The following is a 17711-nucleotide window of genomic DNA, read 5'->3' as shown; positions in this document are numbered from 1 at the left end:
CAAACAGGGAAGAAGTTTGTCGAAAATCTTTAGTTGCCTGTAAGTAGAACTTCAGGGCACGGACCACGTCTAGATTATGCAAAAGACGTTCCTTCTTTGAAGAAGGATTAGGACACAATGATGGAACAACAATCTCTTGATTGATATTCCTGTTAGAAACAACCTTAGGCAAAAATCCAGGTTTAGTACGCAGGACTACCTTGTCTGAATGAAAGATCAGATAAGGAGAATCACAATGTAAGGCAGATAACTCCGAGACTCTTTGAGCCGAGTAAATAGCCATCAAAAACAGAACTTTCCAAGATAAAATCTTAATATCAATGGAATGAAGGGGTTCAAACGGAACACCCTGAAGAACTTTAAGAACCAAGTTTAAGCTCCACGGAGGAGCAACAGCCTTAAACACAGGCTTAATCCTAGCCAAAGCCTGACAAAAAGCCTGGACGTCTGGATTCCCTGCCAGACGCTTGTGTAAAAGAATAGACAGAGCAGAAATCTGTCCCTTTAGTGAACTAGCGGATAAGCCCTTTTCTAAACCCTCTTGTAGAAAAGCCAATATCCTAGGAATCCTAACCTTACTCCATGAGTAACTCTTGGATTCACACCAATATAAATATTTACGCCATATCTTATGGTAAATTTTTCTGGTAACAGGTTTCCGAGCCTGTATCAATGTATCAATAACCGAATCCGAAAACCCACGCTTTGATAGAATCAAGCGTTCAATCTCCAAGCAGTCAGCCTCAGAGAAATTAGGTTTGGATGGTTGAAAGGACCCTGAATTAGAAGGTCCTGCCTCAGAGGTAGAGACCATGGTGGACAGAACGACATGTCCACTAGGTCTGCATACCAGGTCCTGCGTGGCCACGCAGGCGCTATCAGAATCACTGATGCTCTCTCCTGTTTGATCCAGGCAATCAGTCGAGGTAGCAACGGAAAAGGTGGAAACACATAAGCTATGTTGAAAACCCAAGGGGCTGCAAGTGCATCTACCAGCACCGCTCCCGGGTCCCTGGACCTGGATCCGTAACGAGGAAGCTTGGCGTTCTGGCGAGATACCATAAGATCCAGATCCGGCTTGCCCCAACGACAAATCAGTTGAGCAAATACCTCCGGGTGTAGTTCCCACTCCCCCGGATGAAAAGTCTGGCGACTTAGAAAATCCGCTTCCCAGTTCTCCACACCTGGGATGTAGATCGCTGACAGGTGGCAAGAGTGTGACTCTGCCCAGCGAATTATCTTCGAGACTTCCAACATCGCTAGGGAACTCCTGGTTCCCCCTTGATGATTGATGTAAGCCACAGTCGTGATGTTGTCCGACTGAAACCTGATGAACCTCAGTGTTGCTAACTGAGGCCAAGCTAGAAGAGCATTGAATATTGCTCTTAATTCTAGAATGTTGATTGGTAGGAGTTTCTCCTCCTGAGTCCACGATCCCTGAGCCTTCAGGGAGTTCCAGACTGCTCCCCAGCCTAGAAGGCTGGCATCTGTTGTTACAATCGTCCAATCTGGTCTGCGAAAGGTCATTCCTTCGGACAGATGAACCCGTGACAACCACCAGAGAAGAGAATCTCTGGTCTCCTGGTCCAGATTTAGCAAAGGGACAGATCTGAGTAATCCCCGTTCCACTGACTTAGCATGCATAGTTGCAGCGGTCTGAGATGCAGGCGCGCAAATGGCACTATGTCCATTGCCGCGACCATCAAGCCGATTACTTCCATACACTGAGCTACTGATGGGCTTGGAATGGAGTGAAGGGCACGGCAAGCATTGAGAAACTTTGATAACCTGGACTCCGTCAGGTAAATCTTCATCTCTACAGAATCTATAAGAGTCCCTAGAAAAGGAACCCTTGTGAGCGGTAACAGAGAACTCTTTTCCACGTTCACTTTCCACCCATGCGACCTCAGAAATGCTAGAACTATCTCTGTATGAGACTTTGCATTTTGAAAACTTGACGCTTGAATCAGAATGTCGTCTAGGTACGGAGCCACCGCTATGCCTCGTGGTCTTAGTACCGCCAGAAGTGAGCCCAGAACCTTTGTAAAAATTCTCGGGGCCGTAGCTAACCCGAAGGGAAGAGCTACAAACTGGTAATGCCTGTCTAGAAAGGCAAATCTTAGGTACCGATAATGATCTTTGTGAATCGGTATGTGAAGGTAGGCATCCTTTAAGTCCACTGTGGTCATATATTGACCCTCTTGGATCATGGGCAGGATGGTCCGAATGGTTTCCATCTTGAACGATGGAACCCTTAGGAATTTGTTTAAGATTTTTAAGTCTAAGATTGGTCTGAAGGTTCCCTCTTTTTTGGGAACCACAAATAGATTTGAGTAAAACCCTTGTCCTCGTTCCGTTCGCGGAACTGGGTGGATCACTCCCATCACTAAGAGGTCTTGTACACATTGTAGAAATGCCTCTTTCTTTACTAGGTTTGTTGATAACCTTGACAGATGAAACCTCCCTTGTGGAGGAGAAGTTTTGAAATCCAGAAGGTATCCCTGAGATATAATCTCCAACGTCCAGGGATCCTGTACATCTCTTGCCCAGGCCTGGGCGAAGAGAGAAAGTCTGCCCCCCACTAGATCCGTCTCCGGAGAGGGGGCCCTGTCTTCATGCTGTCTTAGGGGCGGAAGTAGGCTTTCTGGCCTGCTTGCCCTTGTTCCATGACTGGTTGCCTTTCCAACCCTGTCTGTAACGAGCAGTAGTTTCTTCCTGTTTTGGAGCGGAGGAAGTTGATGCTGCTCCTGCCTTGAAGTTACGAAAGGCACGAAAATTAGACTATTTGGCCTTTGATTTGGCCCTGTCCTGAGGAAGGGTGTGGCCCTTACCTCCCTTAATGTCAGCAATAATTTCCTTCAAGCCGGGCCCGAATAAGGTCTGCCCTTTGAAAGGAATGTTAAGTAGTTTAGACTTAGAAGTTACATCTGCTGACCAGGATTTAAGCCATAGCGCCCTGCGCGCCTGTATGGCGAATCCGGAATTTTTAGCCGTAAGTTTGGTTAAATGCACTACGGCATCCGAAACAAACGCATTAGCCAGTTTAAGCGTTCTAACTTTGCTCAAAGTCTCATCCAATGGTGCTGTGCGAATCGCCTCTTCCAGAGACTCAAACCAGAATGCCGCTGCAGCCGTGACAGGCGCAATGCATGCAAGAGGCTGCAATATAAAACCTTGTTGAACAAACATTTTCTTAAGGTAACCCTCTAATTTTTTATCCATTGGATCTGAGAAAGCACAGCTATCCTCCACCGGGATAGTGGTACGCTTGGCCAAAGTAGAAACTGCTCTCTCCACCTTAGGGACCGTCTGCCATAAGTCTCGTGTGGTGGCGTCTATAGGGAACATTTTTCTAAATATCGGAGGAGGGGAAAAGGGCCACCGGGTCTATCCCACTCCTTACTAATAATTTCTGTAAGCCTTTTTGGTATAGGAAAAACGTCAGTACACACCGGTACCACATAGTATCTATCCAACCTACATAATTTCTCTGGGATTGCCACCGTGTCGCAATCATTCAGAGCCGCTAACACCTCCCCTAGTAACACGCGGAGGTTCTCAAGCTTAAATTTAAAATTTTAAATTTCTGAATCCGGTCTCCCCGGATCAGAACCGTCACCGACAGAATGAAGCTCACCGTCCTCATGTTCTGCAAATTGTGACGCAGTATCAGACATGGCTCTCGTGTCGTCAGCGCGCTCTGTCCTTAACCCAGAGCTATCGCGCTTGCCTCTTAATTCGGGCATATTGTATAATACTTCTTTCATAACATTAGCCATATCATGTAAAGTGATTTGTAAGGGCCTTGATGTACTTGGCGCCTAATCTTATGCACCTCCCGAGCGGGAGACGCAGGTACTGACACGTGAGGAGAGTTAGACGGCATAACTTCCCCCTCGTTGTCTGGTGATAATTTCTTTATCGGTACAGATTGACTTTTATTCAAAGTAATATCAATACAATTGGTACACATATTTCTATTGGGCTCCACATCGGCTTTTGAACATAATGAACAAGCAGATTCCTCTGTATCAGACATGTTTAAACAGACTAGCAATGAAGCTAGCAAGCTTGGAAATCATTTTCAATAAGTTTACAAGCAATATAAAAAACGCTGCAGCGCTTTTAAAAAAAAAAACACAGTTGAATAACAAAGAAAAACTAATTCAGTTATAGTCAACAATTCTTAACGAGAAATGTATTAATTAGCAGAGGATTGCACCTATTAGCAAAAGGATGATTAACCCCTCAATACCCAAAAACGGATATCAAATTAAGATTTAACGCTTTTATCACAGTCAAACACACTGTCACAGATCTGCTGTGACTGATTACCTCCCTCAAAAATGAATTTTGAAGACCCCTGAGCTCTCTAGAGACGTCCTGGATCAAGGAGGAAGAAAACAGGAAGACTGTGCTAGAATTTTAACTGCGCAACAAGGCGCTAAAACAAGGTCCCTCCCACTCATATTACAACAGTGGGAGACCAGATATAACTGTTTCTATGCAGAAAATACATTAGCCATGTGGAAAAAAATCATGCCCAAAAAGATTTATCACCAAAGTAACTCACAAAACGAATAACATGCCAGTAAACCTTTTTAAAACAACATTTTGAATGTCATGCAAAGTTATCACTAAGCCTGCTTCCAGTCGCATCCACTGCAGATAAGGCTTAAACATTATTTCAGTATTAACAGTATTTTCTCAGTCAAATTCTAGTCCCTAGAAAATAACTCAACTGCGCATACATTTATCAGCCTGATACCAGTCGCTACTACTGCATTTAAGGCTGTACTTACATCATATGGGTAACAGCAGTATTTTCTTAGTCAATTCCATTCCCAGAAAAAAATGTACTGCACATACCTCATTTGCGGGGGACCCTGCATGCTATTCCCCTCTTTATGAAGTTACCCTACTCCTCAGAATGTCGAGAACAGCCAGCGGTTCTTAGTTACACCTGCTAAGATCATAGAAAACGCAGGCAGTTTCTTCTTCCAAATACTGCCTGAGATAGAAAAACAGCACACTCCGGTGCCATTTAAAATAACAAACTTTTGATTGAAGAATAATTAAGTAAAAACTCCAGCTCCTCTCGCGACCTCCTTCTTTGTTGAGGGTTGCAAGAGAATGACTGGATATGACATGTGAGGGGAGGAGCTATATAGCAGCTCTGCTTGGGTGATCCTCTTGCAACTTCCTGTTGGGAAGGAGAATATATCCCATAAGTAATGGATGACCCGTGGACTGAACACACTTAACAAGAGAAAAGGATATCAAGAGAAGTCAATAGGAGCTGGTGCCTCAGAGAGTGTGCATATCAAAAGATTGCATATTTAGGTAATGGATGTGAATCTGCTCCCCCCACCATAACAAATGTAGAAGCCTTCAGAAAAGTAAAAGTTAATTCCTAAAATGTAGAAAATCTTTTAAAATGCTGAAAGTGGAAAATGGATCCTGTTGTGGAAATAGAATTCACTTTAAAACCCATTAATCACAGAGAAAGGAAACAAACCCAAGTGTAACACAGAAATAATCATTTATTGAAAAAGTGCAGCAGTGAACAGGGTCAAAAGGACACTTTCTATACAAGATGGCAAAATGACTGTCATGAAGCAAAGGCGGGTTATGAAATAGATCTGTGGTTCACACATCATGTAATGACATAGCCAGGATTACAAAATAGTACAGGAACGTGGGATTTATTATTCACTTAAAACAGTATTCTATACCATTTTTACTGTGAACCTACCAGAAACAACTTTTGATCTGAAAAATATTTACTGTGCAATTCAAACTAAAGTTCAGATTTTATTAAAAGTGACATTGCTGCTTCTTCCTATGGAAACTAGTGTTAGGCTTTATATATGTATGCAAATAAATCAAACTAATAAAGGTTGATTTTATGTCAGTTTTACTTATATGCCTTTGAAATAAACTGAATAAGGGTAAACCTACAGTGTTGTAAAAGACTATAGCCCCATGAGATTTCTATCGGTCACACAGGAATAATAAAAACAATGAACAACATTTGGAAACTACACATTTCGATAAAAACAAAATCATAGCGAACGTGTCTCTATAAAAGTTCCAAAACCTAAACAAAAAGTAGCTAAATCTAAGTGTGTATTTGCCTTGACCGCTCACAGCTGGTTTGCATTTTCCAACATCTAAAAAGTGATGGCTCTTAAACTGCCTGACAGGAATGAGTTAATTCTAAATGCATTTGTTCATCAGCAACTTACTAGGGAACAAAACGGCTTATGATGAATGGTCTAGGTTTTTTTAAAGTCAGGCATATTGTGTATTCACTGAGCCATCTTTAAGACTCCAAGCAAACATCAACATTTTCAGGGAAAAACAATTATCTCAACAGATGTAAACCCATCCATGTTATTGGTAATAACTCTGCCATCAGTACCACAGCCTCACTTCTGCACATTTCATTGGCCATCATGTCATGAAGCTTTTGGAAGGTAAAATCACAAGAGATTATTTACCAATATATCAGTGCATATACAGAATAAACTAGTCAACAATTCTTATTAACAATCTTCTAGCAAGGCTCGTAAAGGGGACTTGTGTGTGCACCAGCACAGCCATAGGACTGGTCTGTTCAGCCAATAAGCAAACTGTCCTTGAGTTGTACACGAACATGTACTTCCGTTCTATGATCTAATTAGACAACTTTAAAAGGAATATTTAAATGCAACCAGTTTACAAGATGAATATCAGAGATCATTATTTAAACATGTTATATATATATATATTTTGCACAAAAAGTTGACACTACAAAACATTGCATTTAAAAAAAAGAATAGAAAGTGGATGTCTGGGTGCAGATGGTCTGTGGCATAAAGAACACTTGCAGATCTATTGGTTAACACTGATCAAAACATTGTTGTTTTTTAAGCACAGGAATATTTGTTTTTAAATAACAAAAAAATTGCAATACCCGCCCCCAAAAATGCAATCTTTTATAAGCAAACATTGTGTCATGTTTAAAAAATATAATAGACATGTTTAAATTGTGATGTCCCTTTAAGATGAAACACTGATCTAAATGTGATCAGCACCAATCAGAGTGCTTCTTTACTTTATTACATAGTATGCAGCTATAAACTCAGTGGAGACACGTGCTTGAGAAATCCAATATTATTTTTATAATTATTTTCAGTAGTAAAAAATAAATGGATATGCTAGGTTAAAGGGACATAATACTCATGTGCTAAATCACTTGAAACTAATGCAGTAAAGCTGTAAAAAGCAGACAGGAAAATATCACCTGAACATCTCTATCTAAAAAAAAAAAAAAAAAGATATTTTACATCAAAATTTCCTCGGCTCAGCAGAGTAAGTTCTGTGTACAAAAACATACTTCAGCTGTTTCTTAGCTGCAGGTATAAAAAAAAATTAAGAAATGAACAGCAACCAATCAGCATCAGCAGTGCTGAGGTCATGAACACTTTTACTGTGATCTCATGAGATTTCACTTAACTCTCATGAGATTTCATAGTAAACTTCCTTAAACTGAATAGGGAAATAAGATGAGAGTGCACGAGGCTCACTCCCTTAGCTCTCCCGGGACAGACATACAGATTTGCTGCTTAGAAGTCCTTTACAATGGGATGTGGCTACTGAGGAATTGTTTAGGTAAAATATCTTCCTTTTTTACATAGAGATATTCAGGTGATATTTTATAGTCCGCTTTTTACAGCTATGCTGCATCACTTTCAAGTGTTTCAACATTTGGGTATCATGGCCCTTTTTAAGTGAGCAAAAACAAAACATAAAATCAGTTATTGCACCCGTTATCTAACTACTTAAATATCACACTCTGCTACAAAAATAGTAACTGTACCATAGCCCTAGTGATATAGGAAACCATATTTAAATCATACAGCGTTGTACCTAACAGAGCACAAAATGAATATGGGTCAGTCATTTTTTACATGGAGTGTTTCTCTAGGTAAAAAGTATAAGTGTAGAAAACTATGTAGCAGTTATGGAAATTCACTATGTGCATTATAGTGAGATACGATACGTGCCATATATGACCACATAAATAGCAAGCATCTATATTGTACTTAATGTAAAAATATTAGAAAATGTGCATGGAAAACGGGATATAAAAAAAAAAGCTCAATATTTCTCGTGTACATAATAAGCAAAGTAAAAAATAAAATCCTCAGTTTTATGCACACGATTATAGTAACACAATTTTCCAAAGGAAAATGTCATTATATAGTGGGCTCTCTGTATATGGTAGGTTCTCTTTTCTCATTATTTATACTTGTGATGTATTTTTATGCATGTTAGCTAATTTTAGACTTTTCTGTTTTTTTTGTTTGTTTTTTTTTTAAACTGTACCTAAACTGCAATTTTGTGAGTTTTTTTTTAATTCAACAAAACAGATTCTGTAGATTAATACATCAACATTAAGGTGCTGAAAAAAATACCACAATATATATTTTTTTCTTACATATAAAAAAGCACATTATAATTATTATTCAGTAAGCTCCAGGGATACCGAATAAATCTTGAATTTGAACAAAAAACAAACCTATAGTTGTAGCTTAAAGTAAATATAAATGAAATATAAAAGAAATGGATTTTAGGTTTCACAAATACAATAAGGCCTACAGTTATAAGGTGGGAGCAGAGTGTTTATTTTTTCTAGGGTCGCATAGTATTTAGTACTTGAGGATTGTTAAAGATTATATATATAAATCATATTTAAGAGGGTTATGTCAGCAATCAAGAACTTTATTGAAAAATCATTTAAATAATTTTGTTAGTAAAATTTGTATTGTTTTGTAGGCTGGCAACGTATATTATTCGAATTATATGAGGGACTGATATAAACGAGCTCCTGCTCAAATTGTCACCCTCTCTGTGGCAGTGGGGGGTCACCCAGAGTTAAAGAAAAATATTTTGAATACTATGAGTTTAAATAATTGAGAACGTACAGGTTAAAATGTATTACCCACAAATGAGCTTGTCAAATGTTAAAATAAGAGCAATATTTAAAAAATTTGGAAATGAAAAAAAAAAAAGTGGTGTTCTTGAGTGTAGATGTTAAATGTAAAAGTTAACTTTATGGTGTATTCAGGAATCACAGGAGTCATTTTCTTTACAAGATTTGTGCATATAAAGCCTATGTGGAGGTAGAATCTGCTTCCAAAACAGTAAAAAGTGGTCCCTTTTTAACCTTTTTTTTATATATACCCCAGTCACCCTAACTCACTGGTTTTCAGACCTGTCTTCAGGCCTCCCCTACAGGCCAGGTTTTCAGGATTACCTTAGATGAGAGCAAATAACCATGTTTACTAATCAGCTGATTATTTCACTTGTTCTCCAGTTTAGAATTCCTCAAACTGTGGCCTGTTAGGGTGACCCGAGAACAGGTTTAAAAAGCAGTGCCCTAACTCCACAACAATACTTTAGTGTCTGGGCTTGATGTCCCGTCTGCTGCAGGGAAAATTAATATCATGTACAAAATGTAATCATAAAGGGGTGTGACTTCTGCATGTTGTAAGGTACCGTGGTTTTAAAGGGACCCTAAACACTGTGTAATTATAAGATATTTTGTGTTGTCTTGCTATACAATAACATATCCGCCAAGCATAAACATTTTAAAAAGTAAATTAACACCTTTGTTTGCTGCAATTGTTTTCAATTTAAACTCCACCCACCACTCCTCAGAGGAGCCAAATTAGACTTGTTACTGGAATAGACAAGGCTAGCCACAGTCATTATGTTAGGACAAACTACATATATTTGTGGATCCTTATTTGATATTGCTGCTGGGGCCAATTAGAGACAGTATGAATTTTCAGGGTTAAATTACAGGAATAGGGGGCAACAAAATAATAAATGTTTACTACAAAGATGTTTTACTCTGCATAATTACACCGTTTATATTACAAGCTGAAGGTGTGCAATGTCCATTTAATCCTGAATACCCAGCAAGTCAACCAGATTGTGAGATCTCTGCAAGTGTAAATTACCGTCTTATTCTCAAACCAAAAACACAAATCTAAGATCACCTGCACTCATGAGGACTATAAATGCAACCCAAATGTTCCTCTAACTTATAGAGAAAATTAAAAGTGACCTCCTCCTAGTCACAAACACAATCTGCTCAAAATGTTAAAGGGACACTGAACCCAAAATGTTTCTATCGTGATTCAGATAGAGCAAGCAATTTTAAGCAACTTTCTAATTTACTCCTATTATCAAATTATTGTTATTGAAAATCTAATTGCTGAAAAACCTTGAAACATAAATCATAGTTTTTCCAAAATTAAGCAAAGTAAGGCTCCATACCTCAGAAACTTCAGTTAATAGAAACAACAAAGCCCTTGTATAAAGAATATTGTCTGGCAGCAAATAAAAGCAAACTAAATGCAGGGGTTACCTTGTTGTCCTCAGGTCTGCAATGATCACTGTAGGAAAGTCCAACTCCCACCATTTTCTTTGGAGTTGGTTCCCTTCCTTGTGGCATTTCAGTTTCTCCTTTGCCGGTATCTTAATAAGCGTCCTAGACGTGTCCTCAGCATGTCTCTACAACAGAAGAGGACACGTCTAAGGCGCTTATTGAGTTACTGGCAAAGGAAAAACAAACGCCACAAAGAAGGGAACCAACTGCAAGGACAACAGTGAGAGCTGGGGAGGACTTTCCTACAGCGATCATTGCAGACCGGAGGATAAAAAGCCCCCTGCCCCCATACTCAGCATGTCTCAACAATGGAAGAAGACACGTCTAGGACGCTTATTGAGATAGAGCACCCTTAACATTGTGAGCAGATTGTATACATTCTTACTCACATACAGATAGGCTTCTCAAGTTAAACATATTTGGTGCACAAGCTATTCCGCATCTTCTCATTTAATAGTGCAGCTTATTTTCTTAAAAGGTTAAAAAATATAAAAATAACTGCTATATAGATGTGCCCCAAATCAATAACTGATATATTGCTGTATTGTTTTGAATTGGTACTAAAAACCAATAACATTTTCTAGTGCTTACACCAAAGCTGGATAACAAATATTTCTCCAACGGCTGCATATGTGTCTCACCCCCCCCCATACATTGTTGCATAGTATTTTAACCCTTAAACATGACCTACAGCAAAATTCCTGGTGTTTTGGTAGAGAGAGTTAAGTTGGGTATGGGTGAGGGAGTGCAAATGCAAAATAGAGAGTCATCTTTATTCTTTGGGGGGGGGGGGGGTGAATGCTGACAACAGGTGTGTGTCTTCTTAAGTGAGGGGGAATGGGGATATAAAAAGTGTGGGGGGTTTTCTTTGGGGGGGGGCTTTTTGTCCTGCCCTAAAAGAAAGTATAGGGGCTGCAAGCTCTTATGTATTAAGAGTAAGATTTTTGCTGTCCGTTATTTATAGGTTGTTGCCACAATTATTAAAGTTAAATTACAGAAAGAAAAAGTATATTATAGAAGTAATTTTATATTACAACATCAAAGTGTTTAATGCCCCGTTAACACAATAAAGGTATAATTGTAGCTAACTTTTGTTACTTTCTTATCACAAAAGTTGATTCCTTCTTAATATATTTGTCCAGAAATTTTCAAAATTTTTAACCTGTTTTGGGTAAGTTAGAATAAACATTTTCCAGTATATATAAATATAATGCGCTGGGAAATCAGATGTCTCTTGGGCCTAAGAATCAAAATGTTGCTTTAGGTGACACACGAACCAAAGATGCACACGAGCAGCATCAATTCACTTCCTGCCAAAACAGAAATATTGTATTCTAAAGTCAATCAGATGACTGTTAGGAAAACAAATTTATATTACTTTAAAAGGCTCAAACTGCACTACGTGTACCTACTGTGGTTTGTAATTTAATTTAGATCAGATTTGATTTTAACAAAAATATATATATCTAAAAAAAAAAAAAAAGGAAGAAAGCTCACTCAAACATATAAATACATAAATGTAACCAGACATTCAGACACATTCCTCTCTGAACAGGTTATGATCTGCTTAGTGGGATGTTGGATAGAATTTCCCTTTATCCTACAGGAGGGTATGTAACTAACAGCCAGAACTTAAAATGGTTAGTTATAGCACAGGGTGTCAACCACAAATACCAGTAGAGTTGACACCATTAACTGATCAACTTTTCCCTGGAAAACATTCATGTGGTAACCGGTCAGATTGTTTAAATTCACATATTTCACAGGGCTTCCAAACAATGGATTTGTTTCTGTACAAAAACAATAAAAACAAGCCAGTCCGTATAATTCTCCAAAGCTGGCAGTCAGCAAATAACAGGTCAACTCAATTACTTCATCAAAGAGATGAACACAAGGGGAGAACGCTTCAAAGTGTTGCATATGTTACTTCAAAGACTTCCTGGTAAATGTGTGGGACTGTTCACTGTGATCCATAAATATCATCCTGGGATCAAACCTGTATCTGAGAGATAAAAAGAGATAAGTGCTTAACATCATTCTGTGATCTATTTATAAAAAGTATTGATGTAGATGTATTACGTGTGAACTGGAATATATTTCACAGCATCTCACTCCTGCAATGGTACATATTGTAAAAGAGAACTGGGTTCTCTACCCTTTAATGTGTTTTCAATGATCCATTTAGCTGCTGTAGTGTATGCTTTAAAAATAGCCCCTTTAACATTATTTTGTCATTTGAAATGGCTGATGTTGCTTGTCGAGACCACCTATATTGAAAAATATGAATACTGCAGTATTCTCTATAGAAAATCTATATAAAATATAGGCTCATTCATATACAGATACGTTTTGAAGTACAATGCCCCTTTAAGCTATTCTTGTTCCAAGATAAAGGGATGTTAAACAGTCTGTTTCAATGTTATAATATAAAAACACTAAGCAGTAAATTGATTTTACCTTTTATTTATTTTTTTACACTACAAGGGGGATGAAGGTTTATCTTAGCCTGATGTCATGAAACTGCTAGGCTGGTTACTGTATAAAAACATAAATTATGCTTACCTGAGAGTCCGCAGTCGCATTCATTACTTGTGGGAAATAAGAACCTGGCCACCATGAGGAGGCAAAGACACCCCAGCCAAAGGCTCAAATACTCCTCCCCACTTCCCCTATCCCCCAGTCATTCTGCGGAGGAACAAGGATCAGTGGAAGAAACATCTAGGTGAAAGGGTGCCAGAAGACTATACACGAAAAACGCATCAAAAAACGGGTGGGGGGCTGTGGACTCTTTCCCACGGAAGAAAATTAAATTATCAGGTAAGCATAATTTATGTTTTTCTTCCTAATGGGAAAAAGTCCACAGCCACATTCATTACTTGTGGGAAAATTATACCCAAGCCAAAGAGGACACTGAATGCCAAGAACGGGAGGGTAAGAGGCGGTCCAATCTGAGGGCACCAGGACTGAACCACATCTCATAAATAAAAAAGTCCCGCTTCAACCAAAAGTAGGGAGCAAACACATGAAGAAAAAAGGGCCCCAAGGACACAAACGACAGTCCCAAGCCTGCGTAAAAACCACATGCAACACCACCGAGCCAACAGGACTCAAAGCGCACTATCGCCCAAAGGCAGATCCCATACACACGCCCCCATAAGGGAACCCTGACCAACAACTCCCCACAGGAAGAAGCAAGGTAGAGGGATAACTAACCAGAACCCTGTCTTCCAAAAGACAGATCAAACTAGCTCGGGAGACTCCAGAAAGCCTCGCTAGATGCAAGAAAAAAGGGCATCAACAGCCAAACGCGACCAAGTTGGAGACCGAAAGAACAAAAAGTATCTTGAGAAACAGAAAACCGCACAGACAACTAAGTAGCACACTATAGTGCAGCCACAGATAAAGGGGGGAAAAAAACCTTGTCCAGCTCCCCAGCCGGAGGGAACCAAGGAGTTCGGCTTCAACCGAAAGAGACCAAGGCGCCTCCCTAAGAAAACCCCGCAGCTCGGGAGAAAAGAAACCAGCAAAAACCAAGTTCCGTGACAAACACCCCTCCATGGAGGGAAAATTCTTCAGAGATCCAAACCCCCCCCCCCCCCCCGAGAGCTCAGAAAGCTTAGGATCCTGAGATAAACAGGGACGTCCTCAACTATCACAGAACTGCCGCAATGAGGACCTCTCATGCAGGGAAAGACCAACCTGTCAATGACCGTGAAAAGTCCAGGGACTTGAACGAGAGGGAGGAAACACCACCAGCCACCTTGAAAGAGTGTGACCAGAAACAAGGTCAGAGTCCCACCAGAACCAGAGGAACACCGAACCCAGAAGTTCATTCCCAAGGGCATCTCCATCCCTGAACCAGGGACAAATAGGAACACACCCCCAGAAAGACAAAAGTCCCCCAAGGGAAGATGGAGGACAAGGGAAACCTTGCCCCCCCTCGGACACAAATCTCGACACAGGAGTCAAAACGAGCCAGCCCCCAAAGGAGCAGAGACTACCCGAGGTAGCAATCTCGGGGCCCCACAACAGATACCGGTGTGGAAGATATGAGGACAAAGTGACCCTTACCAAGGCACTACACAGGAATGCTGATGCAAGGTCACAGCACCAGAACAAGGACCCCAAAGGAAGTCCAGAACACATTCCCTCACAGAAAACAAAGGCCCCGAGCAGCCATAAGAAGGGGACCAGGCTCTCTAAAGAGAGAAAAAGAAGAACCCCTTCCAAACGTAACCCGAATACCAGAGGTAAAAACTGGGACAAGCATAGACAGAGCTCTAAAAACACCATCCGGAACCCCAGCCCAATCCCAGATCCACAAAAAGACCTGAAGAAGAGGACCCCGACCAAAATTCCGGTCAGACACTCCTCACCCAAGAAAGTAACCCGAAAAAACGGGAACTCTAGCAAAACCCTAAGAAAAGGACCATGAAAAAACGCAGAACCGATCTCAAGGCGATAGAACCCACAAAGAGCTAAACTCTGCGACATTCAGAAACTAGGGTTCCACGTCAGCGCCCGACCCTAAGAGGGTGGATAAAATTCTGGAAAAAAACAGAACCAGAACCGAAACAAGGCAACCCCAATAAAACCGGGTTCCAGCTAGAAGAGACCTCCAGCAGCGAAGAAGGCGAACCAAGCCCCCACGTGGCAAGTCACAGGCTAGCCACCCCACAGCACCGCTGCCGGATCACAGTGAATGCAGGCATGATCCCGCTATGTCTCGCATACCATCAAGCGCTCCACGCTAATCAACGAAGATGATCCATTAAAAGCAGAATGAAACGAGGTCCAGAGACCCTAGGAGTCTAAACCACCCAAAGGGTAGCAAGAAGACCAAGGCCCAAAAACCGCCCTAGCAGAGAAGGGCCCGCCCCCCTGAAAGGAGAGCCAGAGCGACGTGGAGGAAGCAGCCGATCAAGCCCCGGGAAGAGAGTGGCACGCCCAATCTCTCCCGGTATCCGGACCCGAAGGTCCGGATGTAGATGTATAGTGTAGTTTGTGAAAACAAACAATAAAACAAAACACTCAAGGTCCCGCCGGACCCGCCAGGCGCAACATGTGTCACTGACAACTCAACAAAGTGCACACAAACTCCGGACCCAACAGTCCGCAAACAACTTCCAAAGAAGTAATAAAAAGCAAGTCCATCCCAGAAATTCCTGAAGGAATAATCAAATAAAAATAAAAAAATATCCTAACCGTCTGAAAGAAAATAAGGCAACCCGAAGGCATACGCCAAAAAAACTCTGAGAAAGGACACGAGCGACCGGCAGGAGATGAGCAACATCTCCAATAGTCTAGCTCAAAGCACCAACAGGAGACGAGCAACATCTCCAATAGTCTAGTTCAAAGCACCATTCCCCAACTGATAAAGGAGAGGGTCCCCCAATAAGTTGAAAAGACGACGGAGTAGAACGCGCAGCCGCGAAATCCGATAACTAAAGGTGCAACATGGAGGAATATTCACCCCCGGAGGAGACTGAATAGACCACCCACCAATGTCTGGACACCCGGGATAATCGGGCAAGAACACAACCGTGCAGAAACCTCCGGTTCCTGCAGGCGAACCATCGCCATCAATATATTGAAGCGGAAATGACCCGCCATCTCCAGGAAAAACAAACCACCCTGTGCGGAGGGAGAATTAACATTAGGGTCACCCGCAAATGTAGAGGAAGGGTGCTGTTGGGAATCCGCTGTCTGAGGGACAGAGTCCCAAGAGGCTGATGGCTCAATAGGCCCCTGGTTCCCCGAGCCAGAGGAACCAGGCGCTCTAAGAAGAAACAAGAGACAGGACTGATAATCTTGCGTCAGTGGGGCCATAGCACATTCCTCACAAGAGGAAGAATCGGAATCAGAAACGACAGTCTCAGCTTCAGAATCCTCCATGGTTAAAACCAAAGAGAAAAATAGGACTATATAAAAAGGGGTGCTCACCACCTCCTATGACCAGATCCAAATGAAGCAGAAAGTCTTCGTCGCCACACGGTCAGGAATGCGGAAGCGTAAAAACCCAGCGTAACAACGCCTAGGCATAAGGTGAACCGTAAGGTCCAAAAAAGCATGCCAGAAAAAGGCAGCAACTAGGCCCCACTAAATCCTTCAAGCAATTATCCTGTCTCAGCCCCAGAGCCAATACCCACTACACAAAGCAGCAATATCACATAAGAAACATGATTAAGGAACCCCACCCTGTTGACAAATCCCCCCTAAGGAAGGAATTATTCCAAGATTCCCAGATCCGTACAGAGGAGTCTCACTGAGAACCATCCTTATATGTCACATAACATAACATTCATATTGATAAAATGAAACGATCTTACCGGAATCTACACCGTGGAACAGGAACACGGCCCTTCAAGTGTGACGGATAGTAGCGTCGCCTATGTCATGGACTTGAGAGAAGACAGCAGGTAGCGAAGCAAAGGATCGGCAACGCCAAGTGCTAGAGGAGATGTTAATACGAGTCGGGATGGTGTCGCAGAGAGAACTCCCACTAAAAATTAATAAAAGTACTTTCTTTAAAAAAAAAAAAAACTTCTGACACTTCTTTGCCAACCTCCTGGAAAGAATGACTGGGGGATAGAGGAAGTGGGAGGAGTAGTTGAGCCTTTGGCTGGGGTGTCTGTCTCCTCCTGGTGGCCAGGTTTTTATTTCCCACAAGTAATGAATGTGGCTGTGGACTCTTTCCCATTAGGAAGAAAATGAATAGACTGAATGACAGGGAGCAAAATTTTGATTTAAATAAATAAAATAAAAAACATACAGAGCAGGTAAAAACAAAAAAAAAGAGAGCCTCACACATGTACACTGTAAATCTGTAAACAATTTATTTTCATATATGTGGTAGGCAGTACCTGAGAAATTGATACCTAGGAGCGTCATTCATACAAAACCTAAAAATAGCTGTATATTAGGATATTTTGTGGTGCCTGGTTATTCCATTAAAATGTGTAACAAGTCATATAATTTTCACAGCTATAAAAGGCACCTTAATAACAGCAACTAGGCCTAATACTAATTATAATTTGTAACACTGTAAGCCTTTAATAAAATGGAAAGAAAGTAAACCTCTCATGTCCAGGAAAAACATAATGAATCATGTGACCAACTCATGTTTTATAAAAACAGGTAAGCAGGTTCTTAAAGATTATTTATGTGTACAATTCAGTATGGGACTTGTCAAAAACTTCCTAACCTATGCTGTTGTCAAACCATCCTAATTATTACATCATAGTCTCTGCCAAATTGTAGCACAGGC

The 17711-nt window shown here is 40.8% G+C and overlaps 2 protein-coding genes across 2 annotated transcripts in view; one reads left to right on the top strand and one right to left on the bottom strand.

Moving 5' to 3' along the window:
- LOC128662856 (adipocyte plasma membrane-associated protein) overlaps positions 1-17711 on the top strand; it is a 284431-nt gene that overhangs the window by 225330 nt on the left and 41390 nt on the right. The gene's annotated exons all lie outside the window — the stretch shown is intronic.
- Positions 5526-17711, bottom strand: part of GNS (glucosamine (N-acetyl)-6-sulfatase) — a 96036-nt gene continuing 83850 nt past the window's right edge. Inside the window, exon 14 of the mRNA XM_053716859.1 lies at positions 5526-12446. Within this exon, the coding sequence (XP_053572834.1) occupies positions 12368-12446 (79 nt within the window). The 3' untranslated portion in view covers positions 5526-12367. The remainder of the gene's footprint in view (positions 12447-17711) is intronic.

The sequence above is a fragment of the Bombina bombina genome, chromosome 6, assembly GCF_027579735.1.
Source record: "Bombina bombina isolate aBomBom1 chromosome 6, aBomBom1.pri, whole genome shotgun sequence".
NCBI classification, from domain to species: Eukaryota; Metazoa; Chordata; class Amphibia; order Anura; family Bombinatoridae; genus Bombina; species Bombina bombina.
Note: the sequence above shows the minus strand (reverse complement) of the source record. Positions and strands in the feature narration are given on the sequence as shown.